This window comes from Dryobates pubescens, chromosome 2, assembly GCF_014839835.1.
Source record: "Dryobates pubescens isolate bDryPub1 chromosome 2, bDryPub1.pri, whole genome shotgun sequence".
Taxonomy (NCBI): domain Eukaryota; kingdom Metazoa; phylum Chordata; class Aves; order Piciformes; family Picidae; genus Dryobates; species Dryobates pubescens.
Window position 1 is genome coordinate 45,604,042 of NC_071613.1, and position 20,715 is coordinate 45,624,756.

General features: G+C 44.1%; 1 protein-coding gene across 1 annotated transcript in view; it reads right to left on the reverse strand.

The window, feature by feature from the left end:
- Nucleotides 1-6,592: 6,592 nt before the first annotated feature.
- Nucleotides 6,593-20,715, reverse strand: part of SNX4 (sorting nexin 4) — a 42,782-nt gene continuing 28,659 nt past the window's right edge. Inside the window, 7 exon segments of the mRNA XM_054176557.1 lie at nucleotides 6,593-6,968; nucleotides 7,941-8,055; nucleotides 9,421-9,566; nucleotides 11,291-11,390; nucleotides 13,230-13,319; nucleotides 18,218-18,283; nucleotides 19,759-19,820. Of these exon segments, the coding sequence (XP_054032532.1) occupies nucleotides 6,921-6,968; nucleotides 7,941-8,055; nucleotides 9,421-9,566; nucleotides 11,291-11,390; nucleotides 13,230-13,319; nucleotides 18,218-18,283; nucleotides 19,759-19,820 (627 nt within the window). The 3' untranslated portion in view covers nucleotides 6,593-6,920.

Here is a 20,715-nt window from a genome sequence, read left to right on the forward strand (position 1 = left end):
TACCAGCCAAGTGTGCCTTTCAACTAATTAAAACCTGGTCGAAGGCTTCAGTGTGTGCCTGGGAATGGGAACTCCTTAGGGTAGCAGGGTTCCACTGGGATCTCAGATTGGCTCTGTGATGATTAGAGCAAAGGCTGGGTAGTATGAGCCCAGTTTACTGCTTACTAAAAGCCTGAGCAGTAAGAGCATTACTGAGACCATGGGTGATGGTGATGAAAGGATTAGAGAGTCAGTAGAAGAAGAGGAGGCTGTAAAGCTAAGAAGCATTGACAAGAGTCACTGGATGGAATCAAACAAGCAGCAGCTCGGTGCCAGACCCAGCACAGCTTAAGGCTGGGGAAAGAGCCACTCTGACAGAGACAGCAGGAGCAACAGATGTGGCTAGAGGCAGGCAGTAATAGCCTCAGGTACTGACATGATCCACGGCAGGAGCAGGAATAATGGAACACTGCAGTGGCTATTGCAATGCCCACTCCAGTTTGGCAAGGGCAGGATGGAGAGGGATGCATGGTTCTGACCCACGGCCCAGGTGGGGTCTCACTGCAGCACAAGGAGCCTGTGGCCATCAGAGGAGAGCAGGCAGGAGGCTACCAACAATTCACTTGGAAGACAAACCAAACAATACTGTAAATAAAGACTATGCTTTTAGCCCGTGGAACAGTCATCATGAGATCTGGCCACTCTGTCACCACAAAGGTTCAAAGGCAGGATCAGAGAGCACATGCTTCAGAAAAGGCTACTTCAAAGCAGCACTGAGCAAGGGTGAGTTTGTCATCTCTCCTGTGGGAGTGCAGCTGACACAAACGGTCACAGGTCACTTCTGACCATGCAGCCGGCACCGATTCCAAGCAGTTATTAAAAGCTAAATGAATAAGAAACGCTGTGCTTTAAATCCGCAGCACAGCAGCATTTGCCTGGTGTGAAAAGTGCCGGAGGAACTTGCACAGAAGCTGCAAAACGGAGTGTAAGACACAGGACTATTAATAGCAGCCTACAGCAGCACATGGATGCGTCCCGAAATGCTGCATGGAAATCTGTTCCAGTGCAGTCAGCTCTTGGCCTCTAGGCATCTACCACACTACCGCCATCACGATGGCCCTCGGGCTTCTGAGCTGCGGGAGCGGAGTAGGTAGTATTTGTCTCCTTCCCGCCGCAGTTTTATTCCGGCCCCAGCCAGCCCGAGCTGCAGACCCACAAGAGGGCGGTCGGGGTTGCGTTTTCCTTTCGACTGCGTCATTTTCCACCTTAGCATCCTGGGGAAGCTCACCACAAAGTCGCCCTTGATCTTCAGCGGCCACTTACAGCTCCCTTCTGAGAAGAACGTAATTGGCGTTGCCATATGCCACAACACAGAGAGAAAACAAAAGACGCCTGGAGCAGATGAAGGAGCTAGTTACTGATCATAGTCCCCAGCAAGGTCTTAGTTTGTAGGGCAGCCTGTTCTAGCCCTGTATCAACCAGCAGGCCCCTGGAGAACGTGCCTGTTCATGCTGGTGCTTGTAAGATCAGGGTGTCCATAAAGCTGATGCTGAGTTTTAGAGATTTAAGCTTCTTGTCCTGTTTTTTTTAATTATTATTATTACTATTATTATTATTATTAATTCAGAAAAAATCAAAGTAAATGCATTAATTTTCAAATACATTAATAGAAGCAAATCTTGACTCCAGGAAACATATTTTTAAAAGATACAAAGTACTGGACACATTAAATTAAACCTCTCCATCTGAGAGCAAGGGAAATGATACGCCATTATCAGTGCTGAACTCAGTTTTTGAGACTATGGTTACCACCACAAGTTTCACTTAGACCTAGTTGCTATCAGTAAATTGTCGTTAGTATCATACAGTTGTGTCTTTAGCAGCACTTGACATTGCTTTACCTCCTGTTTCTACCACCTTCACTTTTTCTACCACTTCAAAACAAGGGCCTTGCAGTGCTGTCTTCCCCTTCTGTACAGCACAGCCCACAGGCACAGAGCCTTTCCATCTGTTATCCTCTCCAGTTCCTCCACCCATCCCATCCCTGCTCTTCCTTGTTCCTGTTCACCTTCTCTTCTCTCCTGCTTACCTCCTCACCTTCTTGTGCACATACCCTGAGCTCCCCACCTTTTCTCACATGCAGCTTAACTCCTGCTTGCCTCTTACAGCATGGTGCCATCTCCCCTTACCTCCAAGTACTCTGTACTGTCAGTGCCTGGAGCTGTTTCCCTGTAAATGTACCCAGGATCCTTTCCAATTTGCCTTTGTTTTGTACTTCAGATACATTCAACAACCAAAGCAAAAAAGGTTTTTGGGGGGCAAGAAAACAACATCGGGAATGTCAGTCTGAAATAACTAACTAAAATAATTAACTAACTAAAATATCTGACTAAGTAAAATACCTAACTGAAAGGCAGCCCAAACATCACACACACAAAAACCCCCAAACCAAACCAAAAGGTTTTTCCTCTGCATTTGACCCTACAGAAGTCACAGCTGCAAAACCCTTTTGGTAGCACTGTGTCATACCAGAAAGCATCAGAAAAGGGCAGCCGAAGAGACAGGACCCCTTGCTTACTCAGAACTTGAGGGTCTTCACAACGCCCAGGAAGAAGGAGATACTTACCCAGGTCCTACAAAGAGGGAACACAGGTTAAAAGAAAAGACAAAGAGGCTTCTGCTATTTAAAGAGCGCGGCTACCGCCGCTGCAGCGAGCATCCTGCCCTCCCCGGCGGCCACCCACTAGAGGGAAGCAGCTCACGCAAGTTACTCTCCGGCAGCGCCAAGGTTTCTGCAGGAACAAGATCAAGAGTATGCATCCCCTGCGAGATACTCCTGCCCTGAGAGCGCCCGGCTCCGATGGGGACAGGGGAGGGAACCCCCTCAGGCAGAGGGAAGCACTGAAACTGCAGAGCTTGGAGCAGACATTAACTTCTTGGTAGCAGCAAAGCGACTCCTGCTAGGATATACGAGGGTTCTATACTCGGATTTGGCACTGAAGCCTCTGCTCCCATTTTACCAGCTCACATTCTGCCTGCTTCCTTTGTTTGTATCACTCCTACGGCATCCCTGTACCTTCATTACACAGATCACACCTCCCCACACAGCAGGAGCAAAGACAAGACAGAGGCACCAGAGATGTGCAACACAGTGGGGAATAAGGAAACACAAATTAGAGCCCTGTCTTGCCATTGCATGGTAGGTGTGGGGAATCAAGACATCCTCCTTCACTGTCATCCTTTAGGGGACAATAGAAAGTGTTTCTTGTTGAGCTGCAGTGCACAAAAGAATTCTGATGGCAGGAGAGTCACACAGGGAAACACGGTCTCTCCTAGAAGGCAGTGCTCACAGGCCAGGCAGCAGCTCTGGACCCTCAGCCTTGGGCTGTGCCATGTGTTTGGCCACAGCTGCCACTTTGCTCTGGCTGACCTGCATGAGACTAACTCATTGGTGTGGACTTGAGCTCTGAGATTTGCTCTGTGCTTGCCAAGGTAGTCCCTGAAGACAGCTGCTAGGTTAACTCTGCTCTGGCAGACATGCCAGATCCCAAAATAATGCATTTAAAAAGAGAGAATTCATAAAAATATCTTTCCATTTCAGCAGGCTTCCTTGCCCTAGATGCATTTGAGCAGCAGACAACACTTACAACTAAAATATGCTGACAGGTCAAGATCTGGCTAGTAATGGGAAAGGTCAAGGGTGACACAACAGTGATAATCCACCCAGCAACACTTCCTGAGACAGAAGTGAGAGCTCCATCAGCAAATCAAGATCATCCACAGAGGTAACCTCTTCCATATACAAGCATTTTGTCAAGAGCAAGTTGAAAGGATCTACCCACCTGCTGTTATTCTCAAAGCCTTCCTCTGTTTTTTGATGTTTACTAGGTAACTGAACAAAGCTTGTTGAGGCAAACAGGATCAAGTTACAGAGGTTAAATCTGCACTGTAACTAGAAAAATGCACATGGCAGAAGTGTGCCTTTGTCATGTGGCCTCTATTAACCACATGGAAACAGCCATTAGCTAGATGATTTCCCCTTAAAAAGTGCAAAAACTAAAGCAGAGGGGGAAACCATTCCTGCAGCCAAGATTCACAAGTACACAGACCTCATGCAATGCTCTTCTGGAAACAGCACAAGAAACAGTTATTGCAAATTAGCCTCAACTTGCTTTCCACCCAATTTCTGTCAAACACAAACCCTTTCCAAGTGCATCTTCTCTTACCTAGATGAAGACACATGACCCAGCCAGCTACTGCTGTCTGGGCAAAAACAAAGCAGGGTACAAAGCTGGATTGTAACAAGCATCTAGTTTTGACCCTAGCACCGTGATTTTCACCTGAAGGCAGATCAGGTAGTTGTGCATACTTTACCAAAATTTGACACCCAAATTCAGAGGCCATCTGAGCTAAGACCCAAGCAAGACAGCCAGGTCAGCTCCCTGCTGTGCAACTACTTCAGCCACGAAGAGGCCACAGGCGACAGCAGTGGACAACTCTGCTGAGAGGCAGAGGCACCCATTTGCTGTCCTGACCTGGAAGCTAGAGAGGTGTGCTGCTTGCATCAGGAATGTAACAGAGGTTGCCTGAGAGAATTTGGGCTGTTCAGCCTAGAGAAGGCTCCAATAAGACCTTAGAGCAGCCTTCCCGCACCTGAAGGCACCTACAAGAAAGCTGGACTTTTTACAAGGGCTTGTGGTGATGGGACAAGAGGGAATGGATTTAAACTTGAGGAGGATAGATTTAGACTGGAGATTAAAAAGAAATTCTTTTCAATGAGGGTGGTGAGACACTGTAACAGGTTGCCCAGGAAGGTCATGGATGTCCCCTCCCTGAAGGAGTTCAAAACCAGGTTGGATGAGGCCTTGAGCAACTTGGTTTAGTGGAAGGCGTCGCTGCCCATGGCAGGGGGGTTGGAACTAGATGGCCTTCAAGGTCCCTTCCAACCTAAGTCATTCAATGAAGAGGGACAAGAACCCATTTCAAGAAATTGAACAGCAGCCCAGTCAAAATTGGGAAGAGAGCAGTTTAACAAAGCACAACATAACAAAAATATCAAAGAGCAATTTTATTTAGCTTATTTGGCACAAAACTTACAAGAACTGTTTTGTTCCCTTCTTAAATTCAGTACAACTAGCAAGGAGAAAAGAAAAAGGAGGAAAAAAAAAAGGCAGACTAATACATTTAATTAGCTGTACAGCAAGTGAAATGTGGAAAGAGGCACCAGAAAAGATCTACCAAAAAAATCAAAGTGCATGAAAAAAATCCCTACTCTGAGCGCCTCACAGTATTGTATTAAGGCACCACTCCTTTAGAAGGTTTACTGAATACATCAGGTGTGCAACTTCCTGGTTCGGAATGTAAGAGTCCTTCAGCCTGTCTCACAACTGCATACTGCAGCCTCTCAATGGAACAAGGCCTCTCTTTCTTAGTGTTAAACAGAGAGACCTCTTTCTGCCCAAAGCCATCTCACAGCTAGAAGTGTCACTGTCACATGCCTTAAAAAAAAGCCAGCCCAAGTTACAGCGACCAGAATTGTACTTCAGAGTTTTATGCTGTAGTATACACCAGGCCTACTAATTCTTTACCGTGGGTTTATAGAAAAGAAATGCTGCAGAGACAAAAGGAACATGGGACAGATCAGCAACTGTTTATCAAAAGGACATTTAAGGACTTCCTGGGGTATTTCTGATAAAAAGCAAACAAAACCCCCCTCGAAATCTGAGTAGTGTTACGATCCAGAATAATTACATACTTCAACAGAACATTACAAAGCTTCCTTCAGGACTAGCAATCAAGTCTGACAAACTCCACAAGACGTCAGGGACATACGTAGAAAAAGCCCAAGAGCAGACAGTGGTGAGTGCTTTTCACGATTGGAAACATTTAATGCCAGTACCTGCAACTGCAAATCTTGTTGCACTGGTGTATATGCATATATATACACACACAGAAACATCGTAACAAGAGCCAAACAGACATCTCGGTTCGTTGTGGATTCTGCACATCACTGCTCTTCAGTACTACAGAAGTTGCACCAGGTTTATTTCAGCGTCTTCATAAAGAACTACTCTTTCAAGAACCAAACCACTTCAGTTCAAGAAGAGGTACCACAGGCCAGACTCACATCTGGCACAAGCAGGTTCCAACAACCAAAGAAGGTGCACCTGCCTCTTACCAGCTTTGACTTTGGTTTGCTGCTCAGCTGGATCACCAGTCTCCTTTGCTTCCAGGAAAAGGTTTGATAAGAAGTCAGTGCCTGTATCAAAATTGAAATGAGAACCACACAACGCAGAATATTGTATCAAACCATTGTCTGACACCTCTACTGTAGAGTTTCAAACATCTCAGGTACTTGAGACGGCTTCACCTGAACTCCAGAAAAGCTCGTTTCTCCATGGACATGCCAAGGCATTTAAGCATGAACCCTTGCTGTAACAGTATTTCATTTGTGTCCCCTTACCGTGCAGACCTCAAGAACACAGCTCTGTCCCCCTCATTATAAAGCCAAAGCACCCTTGAGCATTAAAACCTCTAAATAGCAAGGGCTGAAAAGAAGGGCATCTGGAAGTGATCTACACGTTACAGGGCATGGTGTTTCACAAGCCTCAGAACAGTTCGGTTCGTATTTTTTTGGGGGGATAACTTTCCCTATAGCTTTGCCCCAGTACAGAGCTGAAGTTTTCAATGAAGTCTTTTACCCCTGAATTATTTGCTACCACATATAAAACGCACCACGAAAGTGGCAGTCAGGGCTTAACATTTAAAAACATGTCCTCTTCGTCCTTTATTAACAATTACAATCAGCAGAAAGAAAAACTAGTCACCCGAGGCATTTATTACATGTTTTGTAGGTAAGTCATGTAGCAACGTAACAGTGGTGTTATACAGTTGTGCTTCTGTCTTCTGGCACTTGGAGGAAGAATTCATTTCCAGATTAATCACATCTTGCTGAAGCATTCCTTGGCATTTGTCCAAACTTGAATTCCCTTTAAAAACAATAAAAGTTTAAAGAGAAAAAAAAAATCAGTAGATGGAAATATGCTTTGTTTACAGAACTCATCAACAGACTTGCTTCCACAGAAGACTCTACCAAAGAAGTTCACCATGAGCCACCAGTGTGCACTTGCAGCCCAGAAAGCCAATCACATCCTGGGCTGCATCAGGAGAAGCATAGCCAGCAGGTCAAGGGAGGTGTTTCTCCCTCTCTGCTCCGCTCTGGTGAGACCCCACCTGGAGTACTGTATCCAGTTCTGGAGCCCCTATTCCAGGAAGGATCTGGATGTGCTGGAACGCGTCTAGAGAAGGGCCACAAGAATGATCACAGGGCTGGAGCACCTCTCCTGTGAGGACAGACTGAGGGAGTTGGGGCTGTTCAGTCTGGAGAACAGAAGGCTCTCAGAAGACCTAATTGTGGCCTTCCAATATCTGAAGGGAGCCTACAAGAAAGCTGGGGAGGGACTTCTTAGGGTGTCAGGACTAGGGGGAATAGAACAAAAATAGAAATGTATAGATTCAGATTGGATGTTAGGAAGCAGTTCTTCTCCATGAGGGTGGTGAGACACTGGAACAGGTTGCCCAGGGGGGTGGTGGAAGCCTGGAGGTTTTTAAGGCCAGGCTGGCTGTGGCTCTGAGCAACCTGATCTAGTGGGAGGTGTCCCTGCCCATGGCAGGGGTTTGGAACTGGATGATCCTTGAGGTCCTTTCCAATCCTAACAATTCTATGACTCTAAGTCTCACCAAAGGTAATAAAGAACAAGGCAGGAGTGGGACCACACTGCCTATGATCTCTCACCATTAACATATCACTGAGATGAAGTAGGATGGAATATGTGGGAGGTTTTACGCTAGTGACTTCCAGCCTTCTGTGACTGCAGTGTTCCTAGTTATTGAACGTTTGCCTCGCTCCCCTGCTGATCTGGCAGCCAGACTGGCCTGGCCTTCCAGGTGCCAGAGGTTACCTTTTTGCACATGCTGATCTGCATAACCGCGTAGCTTATGAGCGCCTCCTTCAGATCGTGGTTCTTCTGCTCTTTAAACCGCTCAATGTCAGCCCAGGCACTTTTCACAAAGTCTCTGCAATTAAAGCAACATTTCTCTTACTAACTGCTTCATGTGTTCCACCCTCAGCTCATCTTCCTTCCTCTGGACCCTCAGCAGAGAAGCTATGGATGCCAAAGTGCTTCACCTTCCAGTCAGTAAACCAAGCCCTGTTATGCACCCCACAGTGTCCTCATTTTACACTTGGCACTGCTACCCAGTTCTCCATCCTCTTCTGAAGCCTTTTAAGCTGTAGAATCAGTTTCACAGGAAGAGTTGGGTTGTTTGGTTAGTTTGTTGTTGTTTTTCCCACCCCAAGAAACATCACTGCCATATACAGTTGACATAACTCAGAATACACTTACCCCAACAGAATCTGAGGAAAAACTACTCTAATACTCAGCACACAACACTGCGTGTTTCTTTTCCAATTGTCCAGTCAGAATCCTCATCTTTCCAACATGAAAACTCACTTACCAAGATTTGAGACATGCAAACACACCCACCATTTACAATGCAAATTTGACTTGACCAATTCACTTTGCTAATTAATTCTGTGGTTTGGTGATGTGCCCTTAACTAAAAGCGAGGTAGATTTCTGTAATTCATAGCTTTAATTTCGGATGGGCTACACATACAAGGCCAAGTGTTCACTTGAAAATTGCTTCCAGAGCTCCAAAAGCACATCTCTAATACTTCTATCAAAATGATAAAGAAATCACATTTACTGAGCACCTTGTTGTTTAGAACTGTTCATTAAGTAGTCTTTAGGTTTCCAGCTCTAATCCTAACATATTAGGAGGTACCACGTTTACTCCTCGTGTTACACAATGAGCATGTTCTGACACAATCACATTGCTTTAGGAATACTAGCTCCTATTTTTCATGGTTGCATTCTTGCAGATTTCCTAGAGCACCAAGAAGCAGCTACTCAAACAACCTGCCAGAATTTCTAACCTCTTTCAAACAGGAGACAGTTGTCCCCTATATGAGAAGTTGCAGAACATAAGCCCGGGACCTATACACATAAACCAAACTAAATACTGGGTTTGGAGCAAATCAGCTTTTGAGTCAGGCTATTCAGCTGCAGGCCTACAAGTCCACCTGCTAAACATATTACTAGCTGAATATAAAAGCATGCATGTCAGCCCTTAGAGTGGGCTCAGTAACTGGGAAAGTCATCAGGTTTTACATAAGCCATGCGAGCGCACCAGAAGCTAGCTGCATGTACTGTACCTTATTTCACAACTTGCAGCTGACAGCAGCTTTTATAGACAGCTCATAAACACCAAGAATATATTAAAAACACTTATAAAATGCAAACACCTTCAAGAGCATCCAGTCAGGAACTTTTCTTAAGACAAACCTCGTGGCTTTTTGGAAAAAGCCAAGCTCATTTACCTGCCCTCCAGATTTTTGGACTTCAGTTGTTCTTCTCCTTCCTGTATCTGCTCTTCTAGAACCTTTATCTTGGCTTCCCTCTGCTCAGGGGTTTCCTGCCCAAAGAGCTTGCTGGTCATGCCTTTCAGAGAGAATGTTCTCACAGTCTACAAAAAACACACAAAACACTCTAGGTTTGGCATTCCTGAGCACAGCCAGAAGACATTATGTGGTTTTTACCAGCAATTTGGCTTATTCATGTTTTTCTGCTGATTTTTAGCTTTAACCTCTATTTCACCAATGAATTTTTTATGACTTGATAGGTAGCTATAGGAGGTATGGTGGCATGGGAAGGAAGAAAATGCTGGTTTGTGGATTGGACCATAAGTGAGTCATTCCACTGATTTAGGTAACCTTTCAGAGCAATTTTCCTACTCAAGTAGTAAAGCAATTAAGTCTTGCATTCTGTATGAGAAGGAAAAGCCATGAAGTAGTTCCATATAGAACAGAATAAACCAGGTTGGAAATTACCTTTGAGATCACTGAGTCCAACCTATCATCCAACACTATCTAATCAACTAAACCATGGCACCAAGCACCCCATCCAGTCTCTTCCTAAACACCTCCAGTGACGGCAACTCCACCACCTCCCTGGGCAGCCCATTCCAATGGCCAATCACTCTTTCTGTGAAGAATTTTTTCCTAATATCCAGCCTAAACCTCCCCTGGTGCAGCTTAAGACTGTGTCCTCTTGTTCTGGTGCTGGCTGCCTGGGAGAAGAGACCAACCCCCACCTGGCTACAACCTCCCTTCAGGTAGTTGTAGACAGCAATAAGGTCTCCCCTGAGCCTCCTCTTCTCCAGGCTAAGCAATCCCATCTCTCTCAGCCTCTCCTTATAAGGCTTGTGCTCCAAACCCCTCACCAATTTTGTTGCCCTTCTCTGGACTCGTTCCAGCAAGTCAACATCCTTCCTAAACTGAGGGGCCCAGAACTGGACACAGTACTCAAGGTGTGGCCTAACCAGTGCTGAGTACAGGGGCAGCATGACCTCCCTGCTCCTGCTGGTCACACTGCTGGCTCATGTTCAGCCTACTATCAACCAGTACCCCCCAGGTCCCTTTCTGCCTGGCCACTCTCCAGCAGCTCTGACCCCAGCCTGTAGCACTGCATGGGGTTGCTGTGACCAATGTGCAGAACCTGACACTTGGATGCATTCTATCTCATGCCCTTGGACTCTGCCCATCTGCCCAGCCTGTCAAGGTCCCCCTGCAGAGCTCTCCTACCCTCTAACAGATCAACACCTGCCCCCAGCTTGGTGTCATCTGCAAACTTACTGATGATGGACTCAATGCCCTCATCCAGATCATCAATAAAGATATTAAAGTGCATGGGGCCCAGCACTGATCCCTGGGGGACACCACTAGTGAATATGGCACACCAGTAGATACCAACAGCAATGTTAGGGATTTTAAATAATTAAAACATTATCTGAAAAATGTTAAAGTAATATTATCTTCCACATAAAAGGGGCTAACATCACATATCAGTAACATCCACCTTTCAAAAGGAAGAGGAAGCCTTCCAGAATTTCCAGAGTTTTGATCTTCAGGATAGAGAGTTGTTGGTGTTATTCTGCTGAAGTCATATTTCCTGCAACCTTTTACTTACTCAGTGTTGAATAAAAGATGTTTGATACAAACAGCTTACATCACCAAGAACCAAGTCACTTCAACCCTCAGACTCCTGCAGCTCACACGATACTGCTTCTCATACGCAGCAGCCAGCAATGTTAGTGCCATTTAAATGTCATTCTAAGTGACTTGGCTCAAACAAAAAAATAAATGAATAAATAAAAGGCATTTTGGAGAAGAAAGCAGAAAAAAGACTCACTCCTGTTGCCAGCTCCTCACACTGCTGTTTCTTAGTTGTTAGGTCCTGGGCAGCCATTTCCAAGTCATATTGCATTAGTTCATGTTTCCTGCAAACTGCCCTGAAAGGCAAGCAATGAAAAGACCTGTCACATAATACTTTGTTTGGCTGTCTCCCTTCATTTACACTTCACAAACAGCATCATGGGCTGTGTTAGGTTTGGGGAGAGGGCTGGGTTTGGTTGGTTGGTTTTGTTTTGGTTGGGGTTTTTGGCAGGCAGCACATTCAGTTATTCACCTAGCTTGAATTCAACAGGCTTATCACTGAATGTGTAACACAGCAAATGCCGTAGCTAAGCAAGCTTGAATTGTAAGTATAAAGTTCTTAGTTCATTCTGTTCCTCTCTTTAGACTGAAAGCCAATCAGATCCTGGGCTGCATCAAGAGAAGTGTGGCCAGCAGGTCAAGGGAGGTGGTTCTCCCCCTCTACTCAGCTCTGGCAAGACTCCACCTAGACAAGAGGGATATGGACGTGCTGGAGAGTGTCCAGAGAAGGACCACGAGGATGATCAGAGGGCTGGAGTACCTCTCCTGTGAGGACAGACTGAAAGAGTTGGGGCTGTTCAGTCTGGAGAAGAGAAGGCTCCGAGGTGATCTAATTGCGGCCTTCCAGTATCTGAAGGGGGCCTACAAGAAGGCTGGGGAGGGACTTCTCAGGATATCAGGTAGTGATAGGGCTAGGGGGAATGGAATGAAGCTGGAGGTGGGGAGATTCAGGCTGGATGTGAGGAGGAAGTTCTTCCCCATGAGAAAGGTGAAGCCCTGGAATGGGTTGTCCAAGGAGGTGGTTGGGGCGCCGTCAGTGGAGGTGTTTTAAGACCAGGCTGGACGAGGCTCTGGCCAGCCTGATCTAGTGTGGGGTGTCCCTGCCCAAGGCAGGGAGGTTGGAACTAGATGATCCTTGTGGTCCCTTCCAACCCTGACTGATACTATGACTCATTCCAAGACACTCTCAGCAATACAAGCCCTACTTAAGGGCACCACTGTAAAATGGTTTTATTCAAACTAGATTACAGAATCAAAACTAAAATCACAACTATGGCAAAAAGTATCTGGAGATGGCACCTGTCACAGCAGCAACATTATCAGTCAGTCATGAAATACTTGTTGTTTGAAAAATGAAAACAAGCAACTGTGCTTCTAGATTCATACAGCGCCTTTCATCTGGAACAGAGGGGAGTTTCCTCTGACCACCTGCAGCAAGCCCCAGCCGTGTGTGGGCTGACAATGCTACATCCGCACTCCACTGCCGGATGCATGCGAACCTCCCAGGAGAGGCTACTGGTGCTCTGGGTTCCCACACAGCAGCCATCACACTTGCCAACCCAATTCCCCGCTGCACTTTCCAAGAGGTTCAGAGCCAGCCCTGGAGAGCACAACAGTTTCAGGCCCAGTCTTACAGCACTCAGCAATTTGCCTTTGCCATCCATGCTTGTAAGGGAGTAAAGGCTAACGTTAAAAAACAGACACACAAAGAAATAAAACCAACCAACCAGAATTCAGTTATTTAGCTGCACAATGCTGTGCAGCAGATAAAACTTGCTGGAATTCATAATAGCTGTAGCAGCTCTGTTTAGCCTATCTCATGTGAAAGCTGAAGCTTTCAGCACATTGTGAAACAGCGCAACCAGACGAATAAACAGCAGCACTTCCTCCCACGGTACACAGATTTTAATATTTCTGACATTTCACTATTGATCAGCTCAGGTTTGAATTGTATTGCCACCCACATGGCAATCAAAGGAGTAAACAAAACACAAAGCAAGAATATGGAGATTCCACAACACTGAAATTTCTGTTTCTCTGAGAGCAGAGGAGGATCCCAAACAAAATTCAACCTCACCACAATGCCAGAGGAAAGGACTACAGCTTTCATCTGAGCTGTAGGTTTCTGTACATACCGTAGTGCTTCTGCATAGAAGAGATATTCTTTCAACTGATCTGCATAATGTTCCTCTTCTTCCAGGATGTCATCAATAGAAGCTGCATATCTGGTGAAAACAGCCATGGTTAAATATGAGGTCCCATAACTCAACCTTGAAAGACTACACATACAGTAACAAGGGAGGACACCTGTCTGACAAAAACATGAGTCACAAAGCAAAACAGTGAAAGGCACTTCAAAAAGGGTTTTCCCTTTGTTTTAATTAACCTCTGAATCAGTTAATATAAACATCCCTGCAGGCCCCTTTCTTTGGTTGCTACTATGGTGAATCATTTGACAAGTATGAGATCTATTGTAAGTTTCCTGCTGAAGACGGGGCAGTTTTTCTTACAGGGAGGAAAAACAATGTATTCCTTTTCTCCAGTGGACTGTCAATAGCTAGCAGCAAGGCAAAAAAAGACACGGTGCAGAAGAAATCCTGCAAGGCTTTAAGCCCTGAGGCACAGGAACATGAACATCATACCTTCTGAAAAGCAAAGAGGCTGCTTTCATTGTTCATTAGAATAGAATTAACCAGGCTGGAAAAGACCTTTGAGATCATCATTAGTCAGCCTGAGTAAGAGAGGACTCACAGCAGTGCTCTGAACGCCACATCTTTAAGCCATAGAATCAACAAGGTTGGAAAAGACCTCAAAGATCATCAAGTCCAACCTGTCACCCAAGATCTCATGACTACTAGACCATGGCACCAAGTGCCATGTCCAATCCCCTCTTGAACACCTCCAGGGACAGCGACTCCACCACCTCCCTGGGCAGCCCATTCCAATGCCTAACAACTCTCTCTATGAAGAACTTTCTCCTCCCCTCCAGCCTAAACTTCCTCTGGCACAGCTTGAGACTGATCCTCTCGTTCTGGTGCTGGTTGCCTGGGAGAAGAGACCAATCCCCTCCTGGCTACAACCACCCTTCAGGTAGTCCCTTAGCTCCTTGAAGGTCTGTTGCTTTGTCTGCTGGGTAAGTCAGGCATATCAATTCAGAGCAACAAGAACTTCAAACCTTCCTTTTAGGGAGAAGTCCTAAGTACAACTACACAGCTCTCGCATTGAGAGTTTTGTCATTTAAGCTGACTTTCCCTAAAAATGGCAAAAAGCACTTCTAGCTTATCTTGCTCATGGGACAGTATTTAATAGGTTCTCACTAACCAAGATGACTGCACATGGTCACAGGCCTACAGCTGAGAGGTAGCTGCATGTCTCACTTGGCACAGCCATGGAAACAGGACGCCACTTTAGCCCACATTACAGGGCCTGTGCCACTGGGGATGAACAGAATGAGACCCCAATGCAAATGCCTTCACCTATTCTGCCAACTCACTCTGGATTCTCAAGTATGTGCCAATCCCTTGCACAGCTGCAGGTTCCCTGAAGCAAGCATACGTCCATGGTTGTCCAGTGACCGGCATAGTGCAACCCAAATGTTAATTACAGCACCTCTTGGCTTTAAAGTTTTTGCAAGGTCTTTGAACTTCTCTCTTTCTTCCCATGCCTCTCCAGCAACTGGCTCTATGGAAAAAGTGGCACAGTTTCAAGATGAAAGGAAACTGGTAACATGACTCAGGAGAGAACAAGAAATCCCTCCTTGCAAGTTCTAAAAAAGACCAAGGTCGCTTAGACACCCAGGAAACTGAGGGAGCCAATCCTGCTGAAAGTTATCATCCTCAGGCCTGCTCAGTAGGGCATGAAAACTAAGACTCTTCAAATGGACTAAACTGGACCAGACTGGAAGAGACCTTTGAGATCACAGACTCCAACCTATCATTCCAATGGGCAATCACTCTCTCTACATGTTAGGAAGAAGCTCTTCACAGAGAGAGTGATTGGCCATTGGAATGGGCTGCCCGGGGAGGTGGTGGAGGTGCCATCATTGGAGGTGTTTAGGAGAAGACTCGATGCGGATGCTTGGTTGCATGGTTTAGTTGATTAGGTTGTGTTGGATGATAGGTTGAACACTATGATCTTGAAGGTCTCCTCCAACCTCGTTTATTCTATTCTATCATTCCAATGGCCAATCACTCTTTCTATGAAGAGCTTCTTCCTAACATCCAGCTTAAAGCCGCCCTGACGCAGCTTGAGACTGTGTCCTCTTGTTCTGGTGCTAGTTGCCTGGGAGAAGAGACCCTCAGCCTCTCCTCATAGGGCTTGTGCTCCAAACCCCTCACCAGCTTTGTTGCCCTTCTCTGGAAGCAGCTACTTGCAGAGCAACTGGAAGAAAGGGGAAAAATGAGACGGAGCTGTAAACATGCCCATCTGTTCATGAATGTTATAAGCTGGCAGGCAAGATTAATTAAAACTAAAAGATATGGCACATCTAGGAAAAGCCCTACCAAGGCTACCAGTGATAAATAAGCCTAACATACAAAGTGACCAGCAACAGCTGATTAAGCAGAAGGGATAAAAGAAAAGGCAGAATGAGAATTCACGTTGTGAATCAAAGTAAAGTAGTTCAAACTGTCAAAAGATGTACTTGTTCTGAAAATACCCTGCAGCCACACAGGTCAGAAGTGACTTGCCCTCTCTATTTTTAAAGTTCTAAAATGCAGTAATTTTAGTACAGTGGTTGGAGTTCTCAGGACAGCAGTTTCAAGTAGGTCCTAAGTTTAGAACAATGCTAGAGCTCATCTGTAGCAGACATGTCTCTCAAAAAACCCACGAAGCCAAAAGCAAAAAAAAAAAACCACCCTTACAAAAAGAAAGTAAAAAGCCACCAAAAAAAAACCCAAACCAAAAAAGCCCTCAAATCAAACAACCACCACCAAAAAATTCAAACCAAAAAACCCCACCAAAGCAAGCCCCACCTGACCTAGACATATTTTTCATGACACTAAAGCATTATTTGAAAAAACAAAGCAATAAGATGAGCTGTATTTCTGACTGCCTAAGCTGAAGTTTATAATAGAGGTTTGTCCTAAGCAGACAGACAAACCAGGGGAAATCTTGAGGGGAATCACTGCAGCAAGTTCTAAAGACACCTAATACATTCCCAGTCTTTGTGGGAATTGTCATCCAAAGCTGTTTCAGTTTAGACTGGTTCCACCTGTAATGACAGTCTAGTTGATATAGAGATAAAGGGTCACTCATTAGTATCATAAAGGACACAAAGGTCTGGCATTTTCTTCTTTCATCTTTTAAATACCAGGGCTACAGCCATTCACTGAAGCTCTCTCAGCATACTCTGCTGTTTTGCATCACTTCAGCAAGCCTCATCCTGTTACACAGCACACACCCAGGGAAGCTTTGGGATTCTTCTCCAAATATTAATCAGTTTTAGCTCATACTCAACAATAACAACTCGAATGTTTATTTAAACATCTGGTAAAGACTACAGCACATGGCTGAGATGGAGAATAATTAAATTAGTCTTGAAGTTTAACATCATATTAGGTAACCCTCTTGAAGTAGCTTTTTGATGGGATGAACTCGTGTCTAACGTTATGGGAACGGTAACTGAGCTGGTAAGTTATGCTTCCAAGTGACCGCAGATACGAACCTTACTGGTGGGAGACCCCGTGGGTCACTGAATGAGTTCTCAAATCTCACATCTGCTGCTTCTTGCTTGATTGTCACTAAGAGATCCTTGTTGCACAAGAGTGCCAGAGCAGAAGAGATGACAGACAATGAAAGCTACCTCAAACTTTATACAGTGGTTAAAATTACCCAGAAACCCTAACTGTGTTGCAGACAGAAATATTAAACATCTCCAATGCGTGAAGAGGGTTCAGCCTCCTGACCAAGGACTGAAACCCACTTCTTTTAGTTGGTTATGCATTTGGAGATGTTTGATATGTTAGTGGGGTGTATCTGAAAGCCTGCTTATGGCTTCTTCTCTCCTGTTTTTGTAACCATTTCAACTTCTGCATACTGTATTCCACCTCTATTTCAGTTACCTTCTTCTGAAAGCAGAATGCCTTCTCCATTTCTTTATTCTTGCCAGAGCCCTCTGCCTCAAAAATTGGATAGCTTTTTTTTGGGTGCAGACCACCATATTAGCCAAAATGTGGAAGTGTGAATAAATTATTCAGAAGGGTTCAAATTTCTTAAAATCTGCTAAGACTTACTGTGAGAAAGCTGAGGGCAGAATTTGGTGTGGGCCTTGAAATCCTTCCACTTGACAAGGCACAACACCAGTAACAACCATGCAGTAGTACATACATAAACCTGCAGTTATGCTTGAACTGAACAAATTATACTTCATGAGTAAAAGTTCTGTATGAAGAAGAGTCAAACTGCTTCCATTTCCTGCCTGAGCTGCTACTTATCTGTACTGTGTGATAAAAGAAGAGGAACCAGAGTGATAAGAAATACTCTTCTCACTTGTTATGACTACCTGAAAAGCAGGAGCCAAGAATACCAATTCTGAGAGCAGTCTCAATTGCTAGACTCTTATTTTGAAGACTGTGCTTTTCATACTCTGCCATCTGACTCCAAAAGATGCAAAGAGGGAGGATTCTCTACTTTATTACACCCAGTTAGTGTTTGCTTCAAGAATCCATTGGCCTTTTGGTGCTGATTAATTAAATTTCTTAACTCTGTAATTAAGTCCAAATGTGTGTACCATCTACTGCATGGCAGAAAACGCTGCTATCAAACCCAAATGGATCTCATCAGGTCTGCAGTACATTAAAATTGTATTCCACCAGTTTCTGGCATAGTAGCTTAAAAGAAAACCTGGAAAAATGCCAAACACTTCTACAATTTCAAAATAATAATAGAAAAGAAACCCCTCCAGTTCTCCTGAGACCTTTTGAGCTACTTAATACAGTACATGGATGCTAAAATTGTGCCTGCATCCAAGTCACAGAAATACTGAATACCTAAAAACAATGCACCCCCAGCTTTCTCAGTGCCCTTCTTGTATGTACTTTGGGGTTGAGGGAAAAAGAGAGGAAAGAGGGAGAGCTCTACATCTGGCTTACATCAAACTATCAGATACTCAGTCAGTACTTACACATCCATGTGGTGGCCAGCACTCTGCAACCCATCCCCCATCTCCTTTTCTATTGCACTCCACTCACTGTAGGAAAAACAAACGAGAAACAACATCACACATGAAGGGTAAGGGAAGTTAATAAGCTGCATCCTGTATACAGTTTCTTCCCAGGTGACACCTGAATGGAAACTGCCTCGAAGTTAAGAGAAGAAAACAGTTGGACCACATCTAAGGAGCAACACTGACAACGTGGCGAGGCTATCTACAGCACTCCATTAAACAATTGTCCCAGACACCTAAATTCATCTTAAATACTTAGTTTAGGATTGGTTTTGAGCAGAAAGAGTCTTGTTTAAATAGCTAAAACAATCCAAAAATAACCCCCCCACACAAATAAACATCAAAACAAAAAAACTCTAGCACTTAAAATAAACCAAGGGAGGGGGTGAGGGGCAGTGGGAATTTGGTCTAACATGCTCATCAAGAAGAAACTCACAGCATTATCAGATAAAAGCCTCTCATGCAAAAAAAAAGTGGGCAACAAACCACAAACCAGAAAGTGAGATTGGACATTTGCAAAAGCTTTACTTCTGAAAGCATTCTCTGTATGTTATCTTTTGTTTAGCTCTATTCACTGAAAAACAAAACACATCATCTTGCAACGATCTATTCATATTAGGGAGATTATTTAGATAAAGAAGGAAACAGAGCTACAACAAATATAGCCAGAGACTTGCTCTGGACATCCAAGTACATACACTGCACTTTTAATTGTGCCCTCAGCTTTGTGAAACCTTATGAAACTTCTTAGTTGCATGAACAACATCCACAACTCTTTCTGCTAGAAAGAAGGAGGGGGTCCCCCCTTTTATTTCATATAATCTATGTCTAATGCATCTATTCTGTCCTTCATTGTTTTCATAAACATTCCACTCTGATGATGTTGACATTTGTTTGTCTTTGTGTTATTACAGAACTACACCTAATTTCACTTTAAAATCCCCAATGAGAAAGACATCTGCAATCCATTAACCCAGAGAATTAAATTTAGCACTTGAACAGTGTGTAGAAGCAGGAGGTTTCCCTTAACCAGAAGTTTAGATTCTTCAATTCTCCAGTGAGATGGAAAACTTGAGCACGCAATTCACTCATATAAATCAAAAAATAAATGGCAAATTCACTTTATAAAGGTACTAAAATTGGATATAGTTGTTGATTTTTAACCCTCAAAAGGACCTAGGAGCTTTTCTGAGTCAATTGCATGAAGAGTATGTAGCAAGTTAATTCCTGAGGAAACAGAATGCCTACATAACAAAAGCTCAAAATGTCTATAATAAGAAGCAGAAAGCTGAAGTCTTCCACCAGAGACCAAGCTCAGCAGATCCAAAGGTTGCTGTATCCAACACAGAAATCTCATTAGCACTGCAATATGAAGTTTGTCATGGCAGACATGGAAGTATTTCAGATGTAGCTTTCAAAGGCATAAACACAAACAATAAATCCTCCCTCCCCACAACTGTCTGCCTATGAATATATTTAAGAACTGTATGAACTCTTACCTGAATACTCTTCCATAGTTGCCATGGACTTTATAGACACCATATAGCCGGTCTGCTACCCTCTGAAACATTTCAGAATCAGATTTTGGTCATCAACATCAAATGCAATTGCTTTGTGAAAATCCAAACACAAACTTCAAGCTAAAGCCTTAATGTTTTTACAAAGGTAAACAAAGATTAGGCCTAAATCTACTTGAAGCCACTACTGAAATAAAAAAAAAATCAACAGCATGAAGTCTTTGAAGACTGAAGTCACAATCAAGGCTATATTGGAAAGTAACATTTTGAATATTTGTTTGGATGCATTCTTCTATAGGACATACCTATGGAGACCACAAATAATCAAGTAAACTTCAGTTTTTCATAAGCAGATGTAAGGCATAGCCTCCTTTACCCAAATAATGCCAAACTTATATATACACTCACCTATTTAAACAGAAAGATGGCAAGACAAAAGTCCATCCCGTCACCAAGGCTGTAAGAAAAGCCTCACTCAAATTCTAACAAGTGACTTGATTTTTCCCTCTAGCTCAGTGGAAAAAAAAAGGAAAGGAAATGAGCTATCCATTGCAGGACTTACTGCTCAAGCTAGGTACTTCATTTCAGCTGTTTGGAGAGCCAGTTCCTGCCACAGCCAGCACTACAACACTGGCGAAAAAACCTCAGAAGTAAAGACCATGTTTACACTCTGAAGTGTGAGTTGTAACCTAAACAATGCCCTTGTAATTGTGATGTGGCAATGAACAAAACTGAAGCTTGGCAAGAGTTACCATTACTGGTCTGTCAGAGCAGTAAAAAGGAAATATAAGCAAATCACCCAACAAAAAGCCGGTGTCAGCAGAACGTCACTGATTAGTCCTCATGTTCCTCAGCACAACTGGACACAGCTTTGGTTAAACATCAAATCTGTGTTGAACACACTAAAAAGCAGTGTCACACTCATTACTGGAACTGTAA